Here is a 26,572-nt window from a genome sequence, read left to right as displayed (position 1 = left end):
TGATCCAATAGATGTTGGCAATTTGATCTCTAGTTCCTCTGCCTTTTCTAAATCCAGCTTGAACATCTGGAAGTTCACGGTTCATGTATTGTTGAAAAGCCTGGTAGATAATTCATAATATGGACTCCCCAAATTCTTGACTACCTTTATCTCTCCTGCACGTTTTAAATTATTTCTTAATGGTCAGCCTCTCCTAGTAGATGAAAATTGTTACAAGAGTAGGACTCATTCCTATATTTTTAGGTATATCTCAGGACAAGCCTAGACCAGAATATATTACACTGTAGATTTATAAATAGTTTTGAATTAGCAAATGAATAAATAATAATAGTAGAGTTCATCCTACCCATCCGTGGGTAAGAGATTCTAGAATTTTCACCTAAGGCACAAATTCATTAATATTTATTCTTTATTCAAGACTCTGGTCTTTTTTTCTTTCTGTTATGATTAACCAAGATGACAGCTTCAATTTAGCTATTAATGGACTTTAAGCACATCTTTCCTTGTGGTTCAACTGGTAAAGAATCTGCCTGCAATGAGGGAGGCCTAGGTTTGACCCCTGGGTTGGGAAGATCCCCCAGAGGAAGGCTACCCACTCCAGTATTCTGGCCTAGAGAATTCCATGGACTATGTAGTCCATTGGGTCGCAAAGAGTTGGACACGACTGAGCAACTTTCACTTCACAAGAACATCTTATCATTCATAATTTTAAGTAGAATATTCATAGTTACAGCAGTAACCTGGAAAAGGCTAGAAATCTGGGCTATAAAATCAACAGGAGAAGTAAATATTCATAATAAAACAGAGGTGTGACCAAGATGGTGGAGCAGAAAGATTCTGAGCTTAAATCCTCCAACAGGCACACCAAAATTACAGCTTTTGCAGAGACACTGTCTATGAGAACTACCTGAAGACTAGCAGAAAAGATTTTTCACAACTGAAGATATAAAGAAGGAACCACAACAAGATGAGTTGGAGGGATGGAGATGCAGGATAGTCAAGACCCATACCTCTAAGTAGGTTATCCATAAACAGAAGGATGACAATGGCAGATGTTCTCCCTAAGGATTCAGGGGTCCAAGCTCCACAAAGGGCTCTTCAGCCCAGCAGTCCTGCAATGGGAAGATGAGCATCCAGATGTTTGGCTTTGAAGGCCAGCAGGGCTTGCATATGGGAGAACTATGGGGCCGTAGAAAACAGAGACTCTCTCTTAAAGACTGCAAGCAAAATCTCATACTCCCCAAGACCCAGCTCAGAGGCAGGAATTTGAAAGAAGCCTGGGTCAGGCCCACTTGCTGATCTTGGAGAGCTTTCTGGAGAAGGGAATAGTCAACTGGGACACCTTTTGGGGAGACAGATTCTGGTGACAGTCATTCTGAGGAGCTCATTCTACCTCAAGGAAACAGGTATTGAAAGTGCCATTTTGGAATCCAGGGGCTTACCTGACCCCACCAGTGGGTTGGCACTAGCCCCGACTGACCCCCTCCCCACAAACCTCAGACCCGTGCAGCCAGCTGCCCCAGGACCTGGTCCTGCCACCAGCAGACTAGTAGCCACCTGGGTCAGAGCCAGCCCTGCTTACCAGTGCACCCATGGCAGTGAACCCTAGCACAACAGAAGAGCCTGCAGAGCCCACAGAGAGGGTGCCCCTAGAGCATATGGCTCTGGTGAGCAGAGGGGTGTGTGCTGCGATGCTCTAAGACATCTCCTACATAAGGCCACTTCTCCAAGATCAGGGAATGTAACTGACCTGCTCAATACTTACAAGCAAACACAGAGAACTGTCCAAATGAGGAGATGGGGGAATATATTTCAAATAAAGGAACAAGACAAAACCTCAGGAAAATAAACAAAAGAATGAAGTAAAGATAAGCAAGCTACCCAATAAAGAGTTTGAAGTAATGATCATAAAGATGTTCAACAAAACTCAGGAGAAGAATGGATAAACACAGTGAGAATTTTAACAAAGAGTTAGAAAATACAGAGAAAAATCAAATAGAGCTGAAGAATATAATAACTGAAATTTAAAAAAATACACTAGAAGGCATCGGTAGCAGATTAGATGATACAGAGGAACAGATCAGTGGACTGGAAGGCAGAGAAGTGGAAATCACTCAAGCTGAACATAAAAAAGAATTTTAAAAATGAGAATAATTAAAGAGATCTATGGGACAACTCAAGCATCTGACTGTTCACACTGGACTTCCCTGGTGGCTCAGATGGTAAAGAATCTGCCTGCAGTACAGGAGATCTGGGTTCTATCCCTGGGTTGGGAAGATCCCCTGGAGAAGGGAATGGCAACTCACCCCAGTATTCTTGCCTGGCGAATTCCATGGTCAGAGGAGTGTTCACATTATAAAGGTCCAAAAAGGATGTGAGAGAGAAAAATAAAGAGAACTTATTTAAAGAAATAATAGCTGAAAGCATTTCTAAATGAGGTAAAGAAACAGATATTCAGGTCCAAGATGCACAGACAGTCCCAAACAAGATGAATCCAAAGAGATCCACATCAAGAAACATTATAATTAAATGGTAAAAAAAAAAAATCAAGATAAGGAGAGAATCTTAAAAGTAACAAGAGAAAAGTAGCAAAATACATATTTTTTTTTTCAAGTGCATTCAGAAAATTTTCCAAGATAGATTCCATGCTGGCCAAAAAACAAGTCTCAATAAATTTAGGAAAATTGAAATCATATCAAGCACCTTCGCTGACCACAGAATGAGACTAGAAATCAACTAATAGGAAAAAGTTGCAAAAACCCACAAACATATGGAGGCTAAACAATGCTACTAAAAAGCCAATGAGTGACTGAAGCATAAAACAGGAAATTAAATACCCGGAGACAAATGAAAATGGAAAAATAATAATCTAAAAGCTGTGGGACACAATAACAATAATTCTAGGAAGGAGGTTTATACTGATGTAAATCTATCTTTGGAAGCAAACAAACAAAAAATCTAAAATAAACAATCTAACCTTACACTTAAAGGAACTAAAAAAGAAGAACAAACAAAACCCAAAGTTATTAGAAGGGAAGAAATAATAAAGATTAGAGCAGAAATAAATGAAATAGAGACTAAAAAACAATAGAAAACAGAGTAATAGATACAGAGAACAATTAGTTGCCAGAAGAGAGGGAGGTGGGAGCACAGAACACTTCAAAGAGATTAAGAGTTACAAACCTCCACTTATATAATAAATAGTAATGCAGATGTAAAATACAGCACAAGGAATATGGTCAATAATATTGTAATAACTTTGTGTGGGACAGATGGTACTGATGTATGCAAATGTCGAATCATTTTTTAGTACACCTAAAACTAACATAATATTGAACATAATATTATATGTCAACTATATTTCAATAAGAAAATATTTTTTTTTCAACCTACAAATAATAAATGCTAGACAGGTTGTGGATAAAAAGGACCCCTCCTACACTGCTGGTGGGAATGTAAATTAGGATAGCCACTATGGAGAACAGTACGGATTTTCCTTAGAAAAATTAAAAATAGAGTTATCATATGATTCTGCAGTCTACTCCTGAGCATTTATCTGGAGAAAAGTACAATTCAAAAAGATACATGAATGCCCCTACTCACTGCAGCACTATTTTTAATAGCCAAGACATAAAAGCAACCTATGTCTGTCAACAGATGAATAGATAAAGAAAATGTGGTATATGTATACACACACAAAAGAATATGTATGCAGGCCAAATCGCTTCAGTTGTGTCAGACTCTTTACAACCCCATAGACTGTAGCCCCAGGCTCCTCTGTCCATGGGATTCTCCAGGCAGCAATACTGGAGTGGGTTGCCATACCCTCCTCCAGGGGAATCTTCCCAACCTAGGGATTGAACTCGCGTCTCACACTTCTCCTACATTGGCAGGCAGGTTTTTTTACCACTAGTGCCACCTGAGAAGCCATATCTTATGCCTATATTATAATAAATATGTAAAATGCCCCTCAGAGTCTAACAGATAATGCATCAGTAACAGTTTATAATTTACTTGCAAACTTTCCTGCCAATGTTAGGTTTCTAGTTATGTTAGCATAGGAACTTCCTGACACTATATTATTTTCTTTTCCCCAACACAAAACACTCCCTCTGAAAATTTGCCAGCTTTCTTTACAGTTAACTCTTGTTCTGTTGACTATAAATAGGGTCTAAGCAATAGTGCAGTGCCAGATCCACAGCTTGAGGGGAGTAAAGTATCATATAGCAGCATCGTTTTTTCCTTGATATTAAGGAGAACTTTCTATGATTCCTCATTATGACAAGAAGTTTGGCTGCCAATGCCTCAACCTTTTAAAAGAGAACTGTGTTAACTGGGTTTAACTTGCACTTTTACTGCTTGGCTTTTGTGAAGGGGAAAAGTGGCAACCAAATATTTCTAGTGACTGACTATCCTTTTGGGTTTCAAAGTAGCAGAACTGAAGACATTGATTTCTACAACCCACTCACCTTCCAGGTCGTTGAGTTAACAGACATATAGACAGTATTGTAATCTGGCTTATAATAAGTACTATGTAAGTATTTGTTATTATTGTTTTGGGTATTATTCTTATTTTGATGTTAAGAACAATACAATGAAGCATAAAAGAGCCTTTCACTGTCACCTCCTAACTAGTACATAAATTCCAGTGCGGACGAACGTGGCTGTCACACACAACAGAATGGTAACTTGCCATATCCAGTAGAGGCACAAGTCCCTTTTTAATCCCATAATCCAATAAGGTTTATGTAGCAGCTTTGAAATACATCTTAACAATCATTCTTTCCTTTCAGGCACTGTACAGATGGCAGATGAACACCATCAAGTATCATGTGATATTTATATTGTAAATGATGTTTTATTTTTCAAAATAATGAAAAGATTCTGCTTTCCATTTTCATTGTATCTCAATTTGGAGTGATCACATTTCAACTGTCTAATAACCAAGTGGCTAGTGCTACCATATTGGACAGTGCAGGTCCAATGCCTTATACATTTTGATGGGCTTCCACCTGTATTCTCTCAATTAAATGGCAGAAATATCATCACCACAGTGTCCATTTTTGCCTTTCTCCATTCTCCCATCTCCCCTTCTCACCAGAACACCTATTTTCATTGGCGCCTAAGTGCTTCAAGGCTGACCCATCCCTAGCTGCTGGAAATGTCTGGATCAAAGATGATGGTATGACCCCATACTAGGCAATAAGTTCTAAGAAGAAGCTCCCCAGGGACATCCCAGGAAAAGTTTCTTCATTTTTAGGAGAGAGCCATAGCAAAACAAAGCTTCTTTGTCCTGCAAGAGATGAACAAAGAAGCATGTACTAGCAACCAGCCTACTACCCGAGGGGAACAAGCCACACACAGGATGAGGCAAAACTGTAGACTGTGTAAGAAGAGGCAAGCTCTCTTGATTACAGTGCTGAGCTTCTGGATTAATCAACTCTGAAGGCTGTCCCAACCCTAGATTTGTAATTACGTTCTTTATTCTGAAGAATATTATATCATCTCTAATAATACCACCTTATACCATCTCTAATAACAACTGAGGGCAACACTGATGTACTGAAATTTTTTGGCATCTTTTGAAGCATTGTTTCTCCCTGCCTTTGTTAGTTTTACTGTTTCCCTATTGTTGCTAAAATTCCTCACTGTTTAATTGTTATCCGCAGGGCACCTTCCGAAACATCCTTTTTGTTTTTCTCTTCTTTGGATACTAGGCATTAGAGCAGCTGTTTTCCACTGCATATACCCACTGCTTCTAATTAATTTCTCTCTTGTTTTACACAAACAATGCTGTGTCTCCCATTCTTACTGTTTTCAGTCTTTATAAGAATTTTTATTATTAACAACAATGTAGAAACAATAAAAGCTAACAAATAAAGGGAAAGGCATAATTTTTTTTTTAAATATAATGCTCACAGTTTTACTGTTTAAATTAGTACCATCATTCATTAGACTCAAGCTGCATTCCAAAGCTCCTTGGTGGTTTTGGAATAAAAAACATTTGGGCTTGATTTGCTCAATACCATTTACCAACTGTGGATCTTAAAGCAAGTTGCTTACCCAGCAAAGAAAAAAAATAAAAAGATAAATGTCTCCTGCCTTGAAAAGTTTATGTGAACTTTATAAACCATGTAATATATGTAAAACTTAGGGCTAAACTTATGATTTTCTGATTCTAAATTAATTTTCTGATCCTAAATCTCATGTCCCCTCCAGTTTACTACAATTTCGTTTCTTCATTCACTCATTCCACAATCATTCATTGAGTGGCTGTTACGGGCCAGGAAGATTTATAGACAAATATGGTAAGGTCTTTGCTCTTTAGCAGTTTACAGTGAATCAGACAAATACATGGATATTAACAAGAGGGAGGCCATTTAATTTAGCAGTTCATTACACAGGCTATAAAGCTAGACAAATCTGGATTTGAGGGTCATCTCCACTGTTCATTAACTTTGTGACCCTAGTAAAGTTACTTCACATCTCAAAAAAGAGATAACATCTGAAAAAAGAGATAACACTATACCCTTGTAGAGTTGTTGACAGAAGAAAATGAGATTATGTCTACAAAATGCTTAGCTCAGTGCCTATTGTGAAGTAAGCATTTGTCTACTGTGGGCAATCATCCTTATTGTCATAATAAATATTATGACAACTGTAAATATAACTGTACAGAATTAAATGAAAAGGGTATGTGCATGCCTATGGAGTATAGAAGCAGGGCATTTAAATCAGTCTCAAGGATTAGAAAAGCTCTGTCTTCTAAAATGGGCTTCCCAGGTGGCACAGTGGTAAAAAATAAACCTGCCTGTCTGTGCTGGAGACATGAGACAAGGGTTTGATCCCTAGGTCAGGAAGATTGCCTGGAGAAGGGCATGGCAACCCACTTTAGTATTCTTCCTCCCTTCCCTGTGAGCCGGGTCTCCATGGTCTCCCACTGGCCACCCTGGAGTTCAGCGACCGTGTGACGGTCAAGTGTGTCCAGCAGCGCCGTGAGCGGCTCATGCCCACCCGACCATAAAGCGGGTGAGGTCTGAGACGCAGCAGATGCCGCGACGAACCATCAGCGGTGAGTGTCGCTGTGTCTCCTCCCAGGTGACAGTCACAGACACTGTTAAGGGAGAATGGTGCTGTTCAAGGTTACATCCCGTCAATTTCAGAATTCACCAGTGGTTTCTCGCGTTGGTCCACTCACCTGGTCTTCCTGTTTTCTCCCCGGTGGTATCGAAACCCCAGACTTCCCAGCCTTGGAGGGGAAGCCCCGACCAGCCAAGCTATCGCCCTCCCACCCCCACTCACCCAGGCCCCCACGGCTCCCGGGGACGCAGGAGGGCTCCGGATCTCCACAGTCACCCTTCTGTCTGGCTCCTCGTGGGGTCACTTTGCCATATGCAGATGGAGAGGAACACAGTGCTGACTGTCCAGGAGCTGATCTGACCATTCTCTCATGTGGAGGACCACATAAAAAAGGCAATTATAGTGTATTAATCATAGATTATTACAAACTATAAACTCAAGGGCAAGTTTATTACAATGTATCTTTTGAAAACAAAAGGGTGTACAGTGTTCACACACTGTGACAATAGTGTAAAAACTACATTGTGAGCTCTGATTATTTCTCTCCTGTACCACAGAAGCATATTGTATAAAAACTGTCCAAAAATTGATGTGAGGGGCTACTGCCTTATTTGTCTGTAAAAAATGCAGCTCAGTCACATGACTGCTTCCTGGAGCTTGGGAATAGCTTATCCTGTATTCTTGGTTGAATTCTCCCTCTATTTAAGATGTATCCATAGAACTGAAGTGTCGATGTAATAGTTCTCTCCTCTTGCCTGCAGGCCAGTTGTAATAAATCTAGGATGTGATGGAAAAACAAAAACAAAAACTGCCTGTCAGTGCAGGAGACATGAGACAAGGGTTCCATCCCTAGGTTGGGAAGATCCCCTGGAGAAGGGCATGGCAACCCACTTCAGTATTCTTGCCTGGAGAACCCCATGGACAGAGGAGCCTGGCAGGCTACAGTCCATGGGGTCAAAAAGAGTCTGACATGACTGAAGTGACTTAGCACACACCTCCTCTAAAATAGGGGTTTCCCTTGTGGCTCAGCTGGTAAAGAATCCCCCCACCAATGCAGGAGACCTGGGTTGGGAAGATCCTCTGGAGAGGGAAAGGCTACCTACTCCAGTATTCTGGCCTGGAGAATTTCATGGAGTGTATATAGTCCATGGGGTCACAAAGAATTGGACACGACTGAGTGACTTTCACTTTCACTTTCCCCCCAAATAGCAGAAGTTTCTGGAGAGGTTTGCAATATGGAGGTCACACTTCTAAATGTGTAATTCTGCGAGTTATTCTAGGAACTACAGATTGATTTCTACAACTAACAGTAGGGATGCTGGGGGAGGAATGGAAAATGAGTGGTAAACATGGCCAAATCCAAGATTTTTAGGATTAAACTAAGGAATCTGAAGCCTTTTAATCTGGGTGAGAGAGTGCTAGATGGAAAAATGCCTGAATTCCATATTATAGAATCACTGTGAACACACTGAGGTTCAGTAGGGGTCTTTTTCTTCTCTATAATTCTAAGGGGGGGAGGCAGGGAACAGATAAAAGCAGGTTTGCAAGAATCCCAATTGCATTGTATTATGCTAGAAGTTTTGAAACTGTCAAAACAAATTTTCTAATTTTGACTGTAGTCAAACACTTTCCCGCTAAGCAAAAAGAACTCAATAAACAGTTTTATTTGTTTTATAAATAGTTTAGTAAAAAGAATAATATTTGTGAATTGTACTAGCTGAAAAATGTTTGCCTAGTAAAACTTTACCAATGTATGTGAGTTTTCTAAATCTGAAGAGACAGAAGGAACCAGATGAAATTGATGCTGCCCCTTTACAGAAAAAGCCTCCTAAATTGTAGGCGCTGTGTTGAATGGAATCCTTTAACAGTTTGCTATAGATCAAAATTCTTGTCACTTCCACGGGGATTTTCACAGTATGTTCTCTAGAAACCCAAGCTCTTAAGAAGGGCAATCAATTAATGAATCAACAAAGATATTGCAGGAAACCTTTAATCACTATAATTATGTGACCCAGACAGTTTCCATGATCATTGACCATTCTCAATCAATCTGTTCTTTTTGTGTGTGACATTTTCAGTGAAGTAACCTGAAAATATTTTGTGTGTTAGTTGTTCAGTCCTGTCGTGTCTGACTCTTTGCGATCCCATGGACTGTACCCTGACAGGCTCCTCTGTCCATGGAAATTTCCAGGCAAGACTACTGGAGTGGGTAGCCATTTCCTTCTCTAGGAGATCTTTCTGACCTAGGGACTGAATACAGGTCTGCTCCACTGCAGGCAGATTCTTTACCATTTGAGCCACCAGTAGGCTAATAAGAAGAGACAATGAATGTGAAAGAGATTATAACAGCATAAAAAAATTTAACTTCTACTAATTTCTAGGGGTAGGACTGGGGAAAGGTTTCTGATTGTTTAAAGTACAGTTTGTACAACTGAAAGATGGGGATAAAAAAATACCAAACTGATAAACTTGTGCAAATTAAATTAGATAATAAAGTAATTCTCAAGTGCTTGCAGGAGAAGGCAATGGCACCCCACTCCAGTACTCTTGCCTGGAGAATCCCATGGATGGAGGAGCCTAGTGGGCTGCAGTCCATGGGGTCGCTAGGAGTTGGACACGACTTCACTTTCGCTTTTCACTTTCATGCATTGGAGAAGGAAATGGCAACCCACTCCAGTCTTCTTGCCTGGAGAATCCCAGGGACGGGGGAGCCTGGTGGGCTACCGTCTATGTGGTCGCACAGAGTCAGACACGACTGAAGCGACGCAGCAGCAGCAGCAGCAGGTGCTTGCATGTAGTAGGCTTTCAATAAGTATGTCCTTTGTTTTGTGGATCTTTTCAACTTCCTCTCCATTAGTTTCACTGCCATTCTAACTCCTCAATAAGTGACACGAACACACACACACAGGACTTAAAAAATACAACTTTACTATCAAAATGTTTCTAAGGATGATTTAGATGTTAAAACGAACCCCTATTTTTGTTATTAATACCCCAATTTTGAAAAACTTTTTCTATGTATTCTGCTGCTAAGTGGTTTCAGTCGTGTCTGACTCTGTGCGACCCCATAGATGGCAGCCCACCAGGCTCCCCCATCCCTGGGATTCTCCAGGCAAGAACACTGGAGTGGGTTGCCATTTCCTTCTCCAATGCATGAAAGAGAAAAGTGAAAGCAAAGTCGTTCAGTCATGTCCGACTCTTCACGACCCCATGGACTGCAGCCCACCAGGCTCCTCCATCCATGGGACTTTCCAGGCAAGAGTACTGGAGTGGGTTGCCATTGCCTTCTCCGATGTATTCTAGGTGGGAGAGAAATCCTAGCACTTACCTCTCACTAACAGGTCCTACTTCAAAACAAGTTGCTGCAGTTGCCTGATCCTTCTTCTAGTAACATCTTTATTTGGCCAGGAGGCAAAAAACCCAAGCTAAAGCAGTCAGGTTTGCTCCCAGGACACAAAGAGCAACAGAAACTGTTTTGCAGTAGGATCTTGGCCTGATGGCTCAGCATTTAGAACAGCCTGTGTCCTGCCTATCTTCCAAAGCTGCCAGCTTTCTATGGACACTGTGAGCCCCCAGTATCCTTTTTCACATATGCCCTTTGTGTTTAGTGTTAGACTCTATTGTTTGTGACCAAATATTAAGTTGAAGGAGAAGACTAGAGCTCTGAAGTCAGAGGGTATTCTCATGCTTCCTGAAATTGACCTACAACACGATTTAATAAGAAATAGATGCAAGAGGAAAAAAAATCAAGACATCCCCTAATATTTTTTATAGAACAAAATTGAAGAAGTTAAGAAATTTATCTTGTGGATCCAGGAAAATCCTTAATCTATACTTGAGAAAATTATTACCATCAAATGAATTCAAAAATATGCCACCCAGAATGTTGGTCATTAGTATATCCAATAGTTTATACCGAAAGTTGACAGGTTAGCATCAAACCCAGACTGCAATTCATCCTTTATGGGAAAATCAAGAAAAATTTCTTTTTTCCTTTTCTTGTTGCCTCTCTGTAGTGTTGATGGCGTACTTGTGAGCTTTCAGAAACTTATATACCTACTTCTGTCCCACTGGAAACCTCAAGCTATACCCAACTCACTTCTGGACAATTCTCTAAGTCTAAATCCTTAATTGTAATTTAACAAAACTCACAATGTCTTTGAAGATGAAGTGGAGTCCTGAAACTTTATGTGGCATATAACTCTTTCTTATATTTGCTAAATAAATAAATAGCAAAGAAAAAGGAGGGAGGGAGGAAAAATTTTGTTGAAACAGTGCTTCATAGTCCCTGAAATACTGTATTGCTATAAAAGCAAAATTAAGGCTTCCCTGGTGGCTCAGTGGTGGAGAAACAACCTGCCAATGTGGGAGACAGGGGTTCAATGCCTGATCAGGGAAGAGAAGATCCCACATGACGTGGAGTGGCTAAGCCTGTGCGCCACAACTATTAAGTCTGAGCTCTACAGCCCGAGAGCTGCAACTTCTGAGCCCATGTGCCCCAGAGCCTGTGTTCTGCAACAAGAGAAGCCATCACAATGAGAGGCCTGCGCACGGCAACTAGAGAGCAGTCTCTGCTCACCACAACTACAGAAAAGCCCGTGCAACTACGCAGACCCAGGACAACCAGAAATAAAGCTAATTTAAAAATTATTTTAAATAGCAAAATCAAACCCTTTCATGCAGACTGTAAATATAAACCTATGTACCAAAAGTACATGGAACCTGGCCAGTGAGCTGCAAGAGTATGTCCAAGGTTAGTTCCTTAGAAACAGAGCCTGAATTGGAGATTCTGACACAGGCAAGAAGTCAAAGTGAAAGATACAGAGAGTCCTGGCTTTGTCTTCCACAGGGTCACCTCCACTCTTGGCACCACCAGCAATTTATATGAACCAAGAAATCCACCTCCCCCTTCCCTTTTTCCCCCTTAAACTAGCTTGCTTTAGCTTGGTCTGGATCTTCTTCAGGGATGATGAGTCTTATAACATCCTACTATTTCACAAGCAAACTTTGCTTATTTCCCTTTCTCTCTGACTATTCCAATTTGCATCTCAGAATAAAAAAATAGCTCCCATTAGATAGAACTTAATTCTAAATCTGCCCATTACTAGCTTGGAGTAGTCACTTCCACCTTAAGGAACTAGATGGAAAGTCATTTGTGGACAGATAGCCATTTCCTTATCAGAGGCCCAGAGAGGAAGATGGGACCTTAGTTCCTGTCAGAGACACAGAACAAGGATTAGAGAAATTGCAGAAAGTCTTGTAAAGTCTATCTCCAAAACACTCTGTATGAATATATTCACTTCTCCACTCCAACCTCAGCTGTCATCGTTCCCCATCAGGACAGTTTCAATACCTTCTACTTGGTCTCCCTACGCCCACTCTGGCCCTTCTGCAACCCAGTCTTCACACAGCTTCAAGAAGAATCTTTTAAAGACATAAATCCAATAATGTCACTCCCCTTGCTTCAAATCTTCTAGCGTTTTCTTAAAATAGTATCAAAACTCATCCACAGGGCCTCACACAATCTGGCCCTCAACACTGTCTCTACCTCAATTCACCGACTCTTACTTTCTCCACACCCATCTCACTTCAGCCACACAGGACTTCTTTCTACCCCTTGAGCTTACCAAGTGAGGGCCTTTGCTGTTTCCTCGACCTAGAATATTCTTCCTGGAGATCACTCGTACCTGGTTCTTTCCTTTCCCTCAGATATCAGCTTAAATATTACCTCTCATTTAAGAGGCACCTTTCTCTGATGTTTCCATCTACAAAAGTTTTCCAGTCTTCCTCTATCACATCACATGCTTTATTTTCTTAACAGTATTTACCACAATCTGACTTCTCATCTAATTTATTGACTTTCTCCTTCCCCTAGAATGCATGTTTGCTGAGAGCAGGAAGCTAGTCTGCTTATTTCATTGCTTTATTTCCAGCACCTAGAACTGTGTCTGACACATAGTAGGTACTCAGTAAACAATCACTGAACACATGAATAGGTAAATAAATTCTGAATGGTCCCAACTTTTTTTCCTATATTCATAATTGATAAAGAAAAATAACATTGCTTCTTTGAGTCACAACCTCAAGTTTCTCCAGGAAATCATTCAGTAAACAACATATTCCTTAAGGACAAGGACTGTGCCATTGCTCTATCAGGTCATAGTACAGTGTCTTGCACACAACTGATGGTAAGTGTCACTTAAATGAATTAATACATCATGGCTCCTGTCCCTGACGTTGTCAAGATAATTTCACGTTATTTTACTGTTTATTTACAAAGATTTAGTAGAACTCCTTGATACTTAATTGAGAAGTATAGTGTCATATAACTTTAAAAATAAAGTGAAGCAAAAGTGAAAGTGAAGTTGCTCAGCTGTATCTGACTCTTTGTGACCCCATGGACTGTAGCCTGCCAGGCTCTTCTGTCCATGGGGTTTTCCAGGCAAGGATACTGGAGTGGGTTAACATTTCCTTCTCCATGAAACATAAAAGATATCTCTAATTAAATTTAGTATTGTTCCACATAAACCAAGAACTAGAATTAGCAGCACTTCAGTTCAACCAATATGCGTGTGTACACACATGTTTTGTTGCTTCAGTCGTATTTGACTCTTGGCAACCCTATAGGCTACAGCCTGCCAGGCTTCTCTGTCCATGGGATTCTCCAGGCAAGCATACTGGAGTGGTTTGCCATGCCCTCCTCCAGGGGATCTTCCCCACCCAGGGAATGAACCTGTGTGTCCTGCAGCTCCTACATCACAGGCAGATTCTTTTACTGTTAAGCTACTGGGGAAGCCCAGTTATTAAGTGCTTATTAAGTGTGATATGGTGTTTAACTGTTTTACATATATTATTAGTACTATGTTTGACCATAAAAGAGAAAGGAAGAAAGAGAGGAAAGGAGGCAGGAAGGGAGAGAAAGAGAGAGAGAGAAAGAAACTCTAAGAAAATTCTTTGTGCCCCTTAAAAAGCAATAAATTTCCAATAAGTAAAGGTATTCAAACAAAACAGAAAATTTCACCAAGAATATTCTAGAAATAGATCAAGCATTAGATGAGTTATTTTACTAAATGACCCTTTATAAATCAAGAAATTTTATAAGGTCAACCCTCTTCTTTTACAAATATGGAACAGAAGTACAGACAAGCAATACAACTTGCCCAAGATGAAATGCAAATTCCTATTTCTAATCTTCAAGGCAATCTACCAATGCACTCCTTCCTTCTTTACTCCTCAGTCCTTACTTGACTCATAATATTTCTTGACATTCTCAAACACTTCAACCAAAACATATTTGCTTACCAATCCTAGCACACCTGGCTCAATTTTTCCCCGTGCTTCTGCACAGACTTCCACTCCCACTGTCAATTCTATGCCAAGCTTTGTCTCTCCTTTTAAAGCAACACTTAAGGAAAAAAATTTTTTTTTTAATTAATGTCTCTACATCTCCATCTGAGCTCAGAACTCAAGGGCTCTGATATCTTTTCTAATTCATAAGGCAGCCTGAATCTTCTTAATACACAAAGCAGATCAAATCACTCCCTCACTCAAAGCTAGTTGTTTTCCAAGATACTTAAGAAAAAAATCTATAAACTCCCAAACAAAAATAACAAGGTTCTGCATGGTCTGGCCCTGCCTCCCTTCCTAGCTTTACCTTAAAGCTACTGTTCCTTTTATTCATGCTAATGTACCCCTCTGGCACTCTTTAAGTTCCTCAAATGCTTCCAGCTCTTTGCTACACTGAGAGTTTCACAAGTTGCTTTTTCTTCCTCAATGTACCAACTTTCAAGATTCCCCATAAATGATGTCTTCTTAGGGAGATCCTCTTTAACCACCCACACATTCACCAATGCATCAAAAGAAGGTCCTCCTTGACACTTTGCCAAAGCACCTTTTTCTTGCCTTTATAACACGTCCATTGTTTTAATGTGGGCTTCCCAGGTGGCGCAGTGGTAAAGAACCTGCCTGCCAATGCAGGTGACAGAAGAGATACCGGTTTGATCCCTGGTTTGGGAAGATTCCCTGGAGAAGGAAATGGCAACCTACTCCAGTATTCTTGCCTAGAAAATTCCACGGGCAGAAAAGCCTAGAGGACTATAGTCCACAGAGTCGCAAAGAGCTAGACACAACTGAAGTGACTCCATACACACATGCATTGTTTTCATGATGTATGTAGGGGGATGCCAGAAGCTGCCCTGCTCTTCCCTGTTCAGGTGGGCAGAGCAAGTCACATTGGAGCAGGTATTACAGAAATAAGAAACATTCACTTTGGTAAATGTTGACTGAGTTGGTTTTCATAGCAGAGAGTTGTGTGGTACAACAAAGGAAATCCATACAACACCCCCGGTATAAATTGCTGGTTACCTGGGAAGAAGTAGACCATCATATTTATCATATTTTCTGGGAGAAAAAAAAAAAAGCAGAGAAATCTAACCTCCTCTCCCACTATCTGAAGCCAAGAAACTTAGTAGAGAGCAACTTTGGCTGCATTCAGTAGAGGGAGAAGACATGGAATGTCTTAAAAGAAAATTTACTGGAAGAGAAAGACAAACTTGTGAGAAAGTCGTCTGAGTACAACCCAGACTCTAAGGACCCCAGAAGGAGGTTCCAGGCAGTATGTGGCCAGGGGCCAGCCGCTCTCTGTGTCCTTAATTCTAGTACAGTGGTTGTGCTTCAGAAAATTGCTGCTGAGCTTCATGGCTGAAGTTAGAGGGTGTGAATGAATGTGATTCCTAACAATGGCGCCCAAGCACAGACCCACTGCAACCTGGGCAGGGACATGCTCCATGAGGGCTTCACGGTGCCAGTGGACCAGCACCGCCCTTCAGCCCAGACAAGATCAGCCTGCAGCAGCTGCACCATGTGGCAGAAAGGCAACCAGGGTGATGACCCACCAGACTGGTTACATCTGTTTACTGGATCAATGGTTTATTCTCTGTGGGTCTACCTTAGTAGATTGAAAGCTTCATGGAAGAAGCTAGCATGTCTGTTTGGCTTACGCTCAGGGCTACCAAATACAGCACAGATGGCACCCGGCTCCACAAGGACTGTCCTTCACGTGGAACATGACATGAAGACTGCCCCTTAGAGCCAGGTAACTGCTCAATATCTTCAACCTTACCCTATCATCACTGTATCACCAGAGAGGCAGACATGAAGCAAGCACTCAATACATGTTTACAGAATAATTATATAACAGAATGCATGATCTACTCTGTTCATTTGTATACATTTCTATGATTCTTAAGACGTTTTTGGGTATTTCCCCCCATATACCTAATATGGTATGTCTAAAAGGGATGATTTTATCTATTTTGAGCCACAGGAAGTCAGAACGGAAAACAAGGTTAGAGTGATAAGTGCTTTTATTTTACTCACGAGGAAAGGGAAAACCAGAAAGATAGGATGACTTTTATCCTTTGGTAGAAAAGCCAAGACGAGAACCGCGGGCTCTGTGCCTTTTGCTCTCTCTACCTTCCATCTGCTTTTCAATAGCTTTCTCTTGTTCTTATGAAACAGAGGCAGAGGTCACTTAATCACTGACTGCTGTTTGTGCCATTGACTGCCAAGGCACTGGATTAATTAGGGAAATGCGGATGTGTGTGCTCTACTTGACCCAAAGTGGTAGAACATTATCAGGGAAATTTCGTATATCAAGACCACAATGAAAGCTCCATTTTATTGGACTGGTGAATTCTTCAAAACACACCGTATTTTTTAGAATCTCTCTTTCAGTATTTTCAGCATTAACAGCATACTTCTTTTTCCAAATGCTCATGAGTCATACCAACAGCAGCATGTTCTCAAGCACAGAAAATAACACACTGAATATTCAGAAAGAGGAACAAAAAGATCAAATCTACTTAAAGGAAATAAAGGATTAGTGAAAAGTACGTTCTTAAAATTATATTTGATTTTTATTAGATCAATAATTGCTTAAAATAGGAAACTTCCCTGGTGACCCCGTGGCTAAGACTCTGTGCTCCCTATCCAGGGGGGCCAGGTTCCATTCCTGTTTAGGGAACTAGATCCCACATGCCACAACTAAGATCTACCACAGTCAAATATATATATATATATATATATATATATATATATATATATTTTTTTTTTAACTAAAAAAGTTGCTTAAAATAAGTATACTTCCAGCTCCAACTTGACCTTCTGTCTTTGTATTACCAATATTTGTAAAAATCTTGTTTGGTGTAAAATTTATCCTGTACTTACATGATATGACTCTTGGGGTTCCCTTGTGGCTCAGCTGGTAAAGAATCTGCCTGCAGTGCATGAGACCTGGGTTTGATCCCTGGGTTGAGAACATCCCCTGGAGAAGGGAAAGACTACCCACTACAGTATTCTGGCCTAGAGAATTCTATGGACTGTATAGTCCATGGGGTCACAAAGAGTTGGACATGACTGAGCGACTTTCACTTCACTATATGATATGACTCTTATCTAAATTAGTACCTAATTTCTTTTCAACAGAATTAAAGTGAGAAAAATCAAGCTTCCTCTTCTATCTCTGCCACCATCTTTCATGTTTAGGTTTATAGTCCTCAAACACCTATCATAAAAATCAGCAAGGGTAAAATAAAATACTGATTTTGAATAGGTGACTAGACCAGATGCTGAAATGTTCTCCTTATAAATGATGCCCAAGAGAATTCTAGGAGGGCTACTGGATGGGAAAATTACACTTTGTGTTATTTGCAGACTACAAATAATATTAATGCCTTGTCAGGACCTAGACTAACTGTGAGGCAGTTTACAACTGTGTGTTTCTCATGCTTTGGTCTGATTTAAGGCTCATGTAAACTCAGTTCTGGACTATGGGTCAGTGGTGGAGAATCTGTGCAGCCCCAACACTGGATCACCTGTGAAGAGATGAGGACAACCAAGGCACAGGCTCTAGCCTTAAGAGGTCTGCAGAATGATTTGAGCTAGGATAGCAACTAAATGCACAGTTAATTCAACTCATTTACATGAGGACAGGTCTGAGCACATGGAGTCCCTGACTGGAAAGATAAGGGACATATTCTAGACAGAGGTCTTCAGAGCATGAGGTGGTGGGTACTCCTCCAAGTTCAAAGGAAGGGGAGGTGGAATCCAGCATGTTTTAGGTTTAGAGAGTTAACTGGCAGTTGTGAGGGGGAAAGCATCCCAGAGCTGAGAGAATGGTGATGGTGACGGAGGCAGGGAGCAGGGATGAATTACTATACCTTGCAAAGATTTACAAATATTTATCTTACAATATTTATTTGCCCGTTTTCTTAATTTTTTTTCTGAAAAGTTACATTCTCCACCACATTTCCCCACCAATTAATTATAACTAATCAAGCTGTGAAACATCACGTCTCTCTTTTCTCCAGTTTCCTGGGAGAAAGGTCTATCTGAAGACAAGAAGTCAACATTGTCATCTATAAAACATCACAGTAGTATTCTTAATATGGAAGAAATAGTCTCAACTATTTTCACATACATTTATTTTGCTTTTTATTACAATCTTGTGAAATAAGTTGAGTTGGTGTTTTTATTCCTATTTTACAGGAAAAAAAGAAAAGTGTTCACAAAGATATCAAGCAAGCCGTTTAAGGTCACACAGAGGATTGTGTTATGTCACTGGGACAAGAACCTGTCTTCTGATTTATGTGCTCAGATATTCACTCAATAGGCTTGTACTGGACATATTGTGTATGGCTGGTCATCATGATAGTTCCTAGGAAAAGAACAATTTACTGGTAGTTACTATATCTGCCCTCAGGAGGTCAGTTAACCAGAATGTTCAGTAAAGTGTGACTCAGATCAAGACACCGGATCTGCAAGGTAAGTGTTGTGGGACCAAACAGCTGGAGCACCCAACCAAGCCTAAAGAGGCTCAAGGAAGGTTCCTCTAACAAAGTCACTGCTAACTTGGGACCTTAGCCAATCCAAGACAGTGACTGCTTGGCAGTTGTCCTGAATGGCTGAGGGGTGAGGTGTAAAGTTGGAAAATGGAGACCAAAGTGTTCCGAATAAAGGGAGCAGAGTCACTACTCCACAGTGTTATTTCCGCGTGTGTGTATATGTGTGCATATGTGTGCACACATGCGTGAGTGTGCATCCCTCTCATTTAAAAAAGTCACACACTGTCCAATTGTCATTTCTGTGTAAGGATGAATTACTATGTTTACCATAAAATAAACAAGGAGACAAGATATAAGAGGAACCCCAAGAAAAATAAGGTCCCTTCTTGGGTTACCCTCATTAATCTCTGAAAATTAGAATTTTTCTAGGGAAAAGAAGGACTTAAGAGGCCATCTAATAATTCTCAAGAAGCAAGGCAGGAATTGAAATACAAACCACTTATTTACTTCTATGATAAGGAATTGAGGGAAAAGAGGGATTCAGAATATGACATGCTACAGTTGTAGATTCCAAGACTTTCCAAGTGTGAAAGAGATGCATGTAGAACACTGCTGCTGCTGCTGCTAAGTTGCTTCAGTCGTGTCCGACTCTGTGCGACCCCATAGACGGCAGCCCACCAGGCTCCCCCATCCCTGGGATTCTCCAGGCAAGAACACTGGAGTGGGTTGCCATTTCCTTCTCCAATGCATGAAAGTGGAAAGCGAAAGTGAAACCGCTCAGTCATGTCCGACTCTCAGCGACCCCATGGACTGCAGCCCACCAGGCTCCTCTGTCCATGGGATTTTCCAGGCAAGAGTACTGGAGTAGGGTGCCATTGCCACACTGGTTGACTATAAAAGTGCTACCCATGTGAGGAGTTTGAAGGAGAACTTCTCTCCCTGCTTTCTAGCTCTGCAAGGCAAGGACTGAAAATTGAACATGACACCCAGTACCTCTCACTACCACCTCTCAGCTCCCCTAGACAAATCATCAATCATCCTCTGTTACAAATGCCTATAGTGGATATTCCTGAGTGTAATTCCCAGAAAAATGATCCTATGGAAACTTTCATAATTGAGTTATTGACCTTTACAGATTTTTCAAAGGAGAAAGTCCAATGAGTCACACGTATGCTACAACTCTAGACCATCTGAATGTCTTCAAATAAGATGGCTTAAGAATTTGTTTAATTCTTGGCTCTCTTTAATAAACTCAAGATACAAAAACCTACATTTTAAGCCCTGATTTATCTCATTAATCTTCAAGTTATATTTGCTTCTGGATATATCACTTAGATAATCTGCTATCTCCTTACGTATAGTGTCCAAAAGCCCAAGTCACTCAGAAGCCCCCACTCTTTAGTTCAGTTCAGTTACTCAGTCATGTCTGATTTTTAGTGACCCCATGGACTGCAGCACACCAGGCCTCCCTGTCCTTCACCAACTCCTGGAGCTAGTTCAAACTCATGTCCATCGAGTCGGTGATGCCACCCATCTCATCCTCTATCATCCCCTTCTCTTCCTGCCTTCAATCTTTCCCAGCATCAGGGTCTTTTCCAATGAGTCAGTTCTCATCAGGTGGCCAAAGTACTGGAGTTTCAGCTTCAGCCTCAGTCCTTCCAATGAATATTCAGGACTGATTTCCTTTAGGATTGACTGGTTGGATCTCCTTGCAGTCCAAGGGACTCTCAAGAGTCTTCTCCAACACCACAGTTCAAAAGCATCAATTCTTTGGCACTGCCCCCTTTCTTTACAGTCCAACTCTCACATCCATTCATGACTACTGGAAACCCCATTCTTACAAAAGTACAATTGACCAAGAAGTCTCCTTCTCAATTTTTTCATTCTGTGTCTTTAAACCATGATTCTCCCAAATAAGAGAAACTGAGCATAACACATGGAAAAAGACCTTAGATAACTATTAGCTCTACTTTTGCATTTTAAAAGGATATATAATTTCCCCAGTACTATGATTAGCACTAGAATTGCTGGCTTTTAGCTAAGTCAAACAAACAAATCAATACAACAGAAAAAAGATTAAAAATAAACTTAGAGTCAAATATCTTGAATTAGAAATCTGGTTCTAATATTCTTAACAATATTCTAATATTGTTATTTTTATAACACTATAAAACACCATTACTTCTGTAAAATAACCTATTGCATCTATTTATCACATGTAGTGCATTTAAGGCAAATTTTCTATGTCAAAAAATGTCAGTGATTCCTTAAACTTAAAAAACACTACATCTATGTTGCAAAAATATCTCCTTGAGTTAAAGCATCTCTGCCCACATCTGTGGCTATTGAGCAGGGAATTTGCTGGTTCAAGATTAAAGGCAAAGTGCCTAAGGCTGCTTTTATACAGTTTCCAAGTTGTGGATGAGAAACTCTGTTCCTCATTATCTGTTTTCATAGTGTAGATAGCTTTTCGTCTACTATTTTTAAGATGGCTACAGTATTAGTCCCTTACAGTATTAGTATTGTAGCTGTTGTACCTGTTTGAGGAGCACCAGGTGTACAAAAGTACAAACTGTCGTCATGGCTTCCTCTGAACAACAGCCTCGGGTTATTCCTGCTTCTGGAAACCTGGCTATCATGTCAAACAACTGGACTATTTGGTGATCGTAGTTCATAAAAAAATCTAATGATAATAAGTCAAACAGATTGCACTGCTGAGCCAATTGACTGATTTCAACAGAATTTGATGCTTTATATTGACTAAGAGGTGTAGGTCATCTATCAATGGTGACATCACTTCCCACTGTATTCTCACTTAATTTCAGATTTTCTATTGTATAGCTTCTGGAGGAAAAAGTTTAAAAGCTTTTGTTTCCACCATAGATAAACCTCTATTTAAACCAGATAAACCGAGCAACAGCTCCTATTTACACAGCAGGAATTTGCAGCAGTTGGGATGTTTTCTTATTATGGTATCTATTCTCTGCTAAGGTTTTCAGCAGTGACAACTGAACATTATTATCATCACGTTAGTCCTCCAAGATAAGATACACTCAGAATCCTTTTAAGTAAGAATTTTGAATAATTAGATTAGTACCCTTTGCCCATTTTTTTTTAAAAGCTAACAGAGAATCTATATTTTATAATTAGGAAAAACATATTTTTTAAAAAACCCTCTCATTTCAGCATTAATACACTAAAAATTCAGTTCACTAAATTCTAGTGTTTTCATTCTTACAATTCCCTAACCTTTTAAGAGAGCAGTTTTGCCATTTTATTTCCTTTGAAATAATTCCAACTTTGTATTGCAGATCTTTCTGAAGATATTTGGAGATTTAACTTCAGTGGTACACAAAACAGAAGACAGAATAATTCCTTTAGTTAAAAAAATACCTATTTTGAAAACCACGAATTTCTTGTCTTTGATATGATCACATGTTGAATTTGTTTAATGTTTTTATGAGAACTGACCCAATAAACTTTGATAAAATGCTGCAAACCAATGAAGTTTATATGCAAATATTAATTGAAATTAAGATGAATTCCAAATACAGGGTTTCTTAAGAGTGAGTTTGGTCATCCCAGGTTTCAGTTTTCAGAACTGATCTAAAGTCTTCATAAGACCACTGTGCCCATCATATTAGAAGCACAGTTTTGAAATAAAAAACACACTGCTTATTTTCTCTTCTACTTAAAAAGAAAGCAACAACTATAAGTCTGGTTAACTGTATGTGTAAGCATTTTATTCATATGATTTACCTTTTTCCTTGGATACATAGAGCACACATATAAAAAGTGTGATAGAACTCAAATATGTGGGACTCAAATGACTGTTGTGAAAAATTCAAATACTCTATTTGCCTTTAAAGCTACATTAACTATCAATTATCGTAAAGTGCTTATTATTTAGAATTCTTTTTTTCTTCTATTTGGCTACCTACACACAGTAGAAGTAAATATGTCTAAAATTGGTGCTGGCTTTGATAAGCCACGGTGATGACATCAGCCTGACTTCTAGCTTCTGGAATGCAGAACTGAAACCTTACAGAGATTTGTGGGCTATGAGGTCCCAACATAACTCTCCTTGTCACCACCTATGATCCATTCTAAGCCAAGACTCCTGCTCTAAATATATTTACTACACAATTAAACAAGAGTATTCTGGAATATCGGTGTTGTCAAATGCAGGAGTGGTGGGGCTGGGGTGGGGTTGGGTGAGAGGAGAAAAGGAACTACAGTTTTGTTAAAAAGTACAAAGATTTTAAAATTGTACATGGTGTACGACAATGTTAATGTAAACTAATAGGAATTTTCATGTGTATTCTATCACAATTAAAAAAAGAAAAGCTCCGGACTTCTATGGTCCTGCCATGAAGATTCCAATGCAGGAGACACCGGTTGGATCCCTAGTGGGGGAACTAAGATTCCGTAAGCTGCAAGATACAGATAAAAGCGAAAACAAGAAAAAAGGAAAAAAAAAAAAAAACCCTATACGTGGGTGGTTTCTGAAAACTGTGCCATAGATTCAAGGAGTTTTCACAACTGTCTAATAAATTTCTAGGTCTGATATGTCATCTGTTGTAACCTTGTCACAATGACCAGATCGCTCTTGCAGGAATATTTACTGAGCCAGGTTGCTGGGGGCCTAAAAAAGCAACCATTCATCAGGAATTAGTAAATAGCACTTACACCAAATGTCGAGCTAAACGGACTGCGGAAGAAAACCTGGAAACTAAGATGTAAGAACGGGTGTTAGACAAGGAGAATGTGGAAACGTCACTTGCTCCCGGGCTGTGGGCCCCGTGAGGAGCTGCTAAGTGCAGAAACCTCTACGTCCTATCCCAGAAAGGGCCTTGCCATCAGCCCCGTGCAGTGATCACAAGGACAAGCAAAAGCTGGTACGAGGGAGTTAGTAGGCCTCGGGGCCCACGGGATGACCGTGGGTTCTAGCACTTCCTAGAGGGCGCAGCGCAATTTCAAAGGACGGAGGCTGGCCGAGGGCGAGAAGCCCCTTCACTCTCCTGCCTCGCGTCTGCCTGCTAGCAAAGCGAGCGGCGGCTGCTGCGGGAGGACGCGCACTAGCTCAGAGGCTGTGCCTGTCTGCGGGGTAGGGGGCCGCCGGTAAAGTACTTCTGCAGAGTGAAAATCGACTCAACTTGCGAGAGGTATATGAAATAAGGAGAAAACCCAGAGTACCGGGCTAGAGTTGTCATCGCCATTCTATTCTGCTCCTAGTACTCCCGGGAGAAACCAGTTTCTGCACCAGCAGTGAACACGTGGGTATCTTCTTACTCTCTCAGATTAGAATGTGAGCACCCCTGGGGTCTCCAGGCGTGCACAGCCAGAGCCTAATGCGATGCCTTGCCCTTGGAAGGTGCTCAGCAAGTAAATGAGCTACGCTCTGAAGCCGAGACCAAGACAGCGCAGGTAGAGCCCTCTCCAAAGTTCTCTGCTTGCAGACACGCCCCTGCAGGTGCTGTCACTTCTCAAAGTCTTCACTGTCCGCCGGCGCGCACGCGCCCACCCCGAACTCCCCAAGCCCTGGAACTACCTACCAGCAACGGCGACCAGCAGACCGAGAGCACGCACATGATCCCCATGAGCTGGATGGCCGTCTCTGTCGTGATTCGGCCCCACTGGGCGCTGGACTGCGACGCCGTGGCCTTGGCCCTGCAGCGGGACACTAGGGCCTTAATGGTGGCCAAGTTGCAGGCGAAGGTGACCACCAGCGCCGAGAGCCCCAGTATGGCAAAGGCAGAAGCGAAGAAAACGTTGCCCCAGTTTTGCCGGGAGTTAGTCCCGTTGCCCCCAGGCCCGGTGCTAATGAAGCACCAAGTGCCGGGCCACTGGATAGTATACTGACCTACGCCCAGCACCGGCAACAGGGCGAAGGCGAGCACGGCCAGCCATACGCCTAGCAGCACGGCGCGGGTGACGCTGGTCTTCATGTGGCTTGAGTACCAGTGCGGCGCCCGGGTGGCCAGAGCCCGCTCGACGGCCATGGCGCTGGCAATGAAGAGCGAGGAGAGCCCAAAGACAGTCATGGTCAGGCCGAAGAAGGTGCATAACCTCCCCGACGGGTCGAGCTGCTCCCAGCGCTGGTGGGACAGGTAGAGGACGATGACCACCGGGCTGGTGAGCAGCTGCCCGACCATGTCGGTGAGCGCCAGCCAGCCGATGCACAGCAGGAACGACTTCTTGCGCTTGCCCTCCCGGCGCCTGTAGCTCTTCGACACGAGCGTTATGGCCAGCGCGTTGCCCACGAACCCGGTGATCATCATGGTCATCGAAAAGGCTACGGACACCGAGCCGCAGTCCTCGCTGGGTTCCGGGGGCAGCGTGAGGTTGTTTGGCGCCTCAACGGCGCGCTCGGCCGCCCAGATGCCCGGGTCGGAGTGGTTGAAGCGCGTACAGAAAGGAGCGCTCGCGTGGTCTCGGGTCGCCTTCATATTGCCTTGGAGGTGAGGAAGGGACGGCACCTTGAGAACTGCGACGAGAGCCGGCAGACCCGGCGCAGGAGGCGGCGGCTGTCGGTGGTGACCGGGGCTGGGGCTGGGGTCGCAGCTAGGCTGCCCTCCATGATGCGGGGCGCAGCCGCCGCCTCACTTCGCCACTAAGGCGGCGGCGCCCGGGCTCCCAGGCCAAGCAGGCAGCCGTGCCGTCGGCTCCCAGGCGTCCGGAGGTGCCCGGGCGCCTGCTATAAGCCCGAGGGGGGCGGGGCGCCCGTGGGCGTGGGCCAAAGTGCAGTGGGAGGAGGATGCAGAGGCAGCAGAGAGCCTCCCTCCCTCCCTCCCTCTCTCTCTCTCTCTCTCCCCCTCTCTCTTTCTCGCTGCGGCTTGATCACTGCTTTGGCTGCCTGGGCTCCGAACATCCTTCCGCCCCCGGAGGACTCCTCTAGAAATGGCCCAGCTCCTGCCGGGAGTGGCAGCCCAGCTAGGCTGCCCCGCGCGGCCCCGCGCCTCTTCAGGTTCTCTGCCAGAGGAGAGTTCGTGGAGAGGCTGGGGATAAAAGGTCTCCCTCGGCTACCCCACCTCAGGCAAGTTGCCAAGGTGTTTGCCTTCCTCCTTCTCCATCCACAGAGGCTCGCTCAAGGACCGGATCTTCCTCCCGACGCTCTTTTGTAACCCTGGCAAGTGTTATCTTACCTACCTGACCCTGAGCAATCTAGGCAAACCACACTCCTGATACGTAGATGAGCGTGAACATTTTTCCCTTTCTGCTTTGGGACTCTCGCATGATCTTAAGCAGGCCAGGTTGCTCTGTCCCCAGGGGCGCACTGAAACTGAAAAACCAATAGTGCCATAAGATTTAAGGGAATAGGGTACAGGAAGACAAAATCAGACTGTCAGATTCAAAAATAAAGAAATCCCAACTACCAACCCCTTCCATCACCCGCCTAAATTCTCCTTCCTTAACATTAAATATACATACATATATTAATTAATTAAAAATATTTTAAAAGTTAGTTAGGGCAAAAGGGGCTAGAGGCAGGTGGCTGGCACTCACTATTTCATTGTCTCAGCACATCTGAAATATTGAAATCAAAGGCTGCTAGCCTGTTTGAGTGAGGGGAGGTGGGGCAGAGAAACAAGGCAAACTCTTACAAAGCCATCTTTCTCCACCTTGGACCATTCTTATGCAATTAGGAC

General features: G+C 42.1%; 1 protein-coding gene and 1 long non-coding RNA gene across 7 annotated transcripts in view; one reads left to right on the top strand and one right to left on the bottom strand.

Annotated features, from left to right (window-relative positions):
* Positions 1-25,620, bottom strand: part of PTGER3 (prostaglandin E receptor 3) — a 230,868-nt gene extending 205,248 nt beyond the window's left edge. For 4 of the 6 annotated variants that reach the window (XM_061411597.1, XM_061411595.1, XM_061411599.1 and 1 more), the window contains exon 1: positions 24,479-25,619. In XM_061411597.1, coding sequence (XP_061267581.1) covers positions 24,479-25,372 — 894 coding nt within the window. In that variant the 5' untranslated portion in view covers positions 25,373-25,619. Of the gene's footprint in view, positions 1-24,478 lie in introns of all 6 variants that reach the window. The other 2 variants (XM_061411600.1, XM_061411598.1) reach the window with 2 other exon arrangements.
* Positions 6,739-22,413, top strand: LOC133244426 (uncharacterized). The gene is made up of 4 exons (XR_009735401.1): positions 6,739-7,072; positions 16,086-16,174; positions 18,628-18,903; positions 22,235-22,413. It is a non-coding gene; the product is annotated as an uncharacterized LOC133244426 (long non-coding RNA).
* Positions 25,621-26,572: the final 952 nt, after the last annotated feature.

The sequence above is a fragment of the Bos javanicus genome, chromosome 3, assembly GCF_032452875.1.
Source record: "Bos javanicus breed banteng chromosome 3, ARS-OSU_banteng_1.0, whole genome shotgun sequence".
Classification (NCBI taxonomy): Eukaryota; Metazoa; Chordata; class Mammalia; order Artiodactyla; family Bovidae; genus Bos; species Bos javanicus.
The sequence above is the reverse complement of the archived record's forward strand: the minus strand, read 5'-3'. Positions and strand labels throughout refer to the sequence as shown.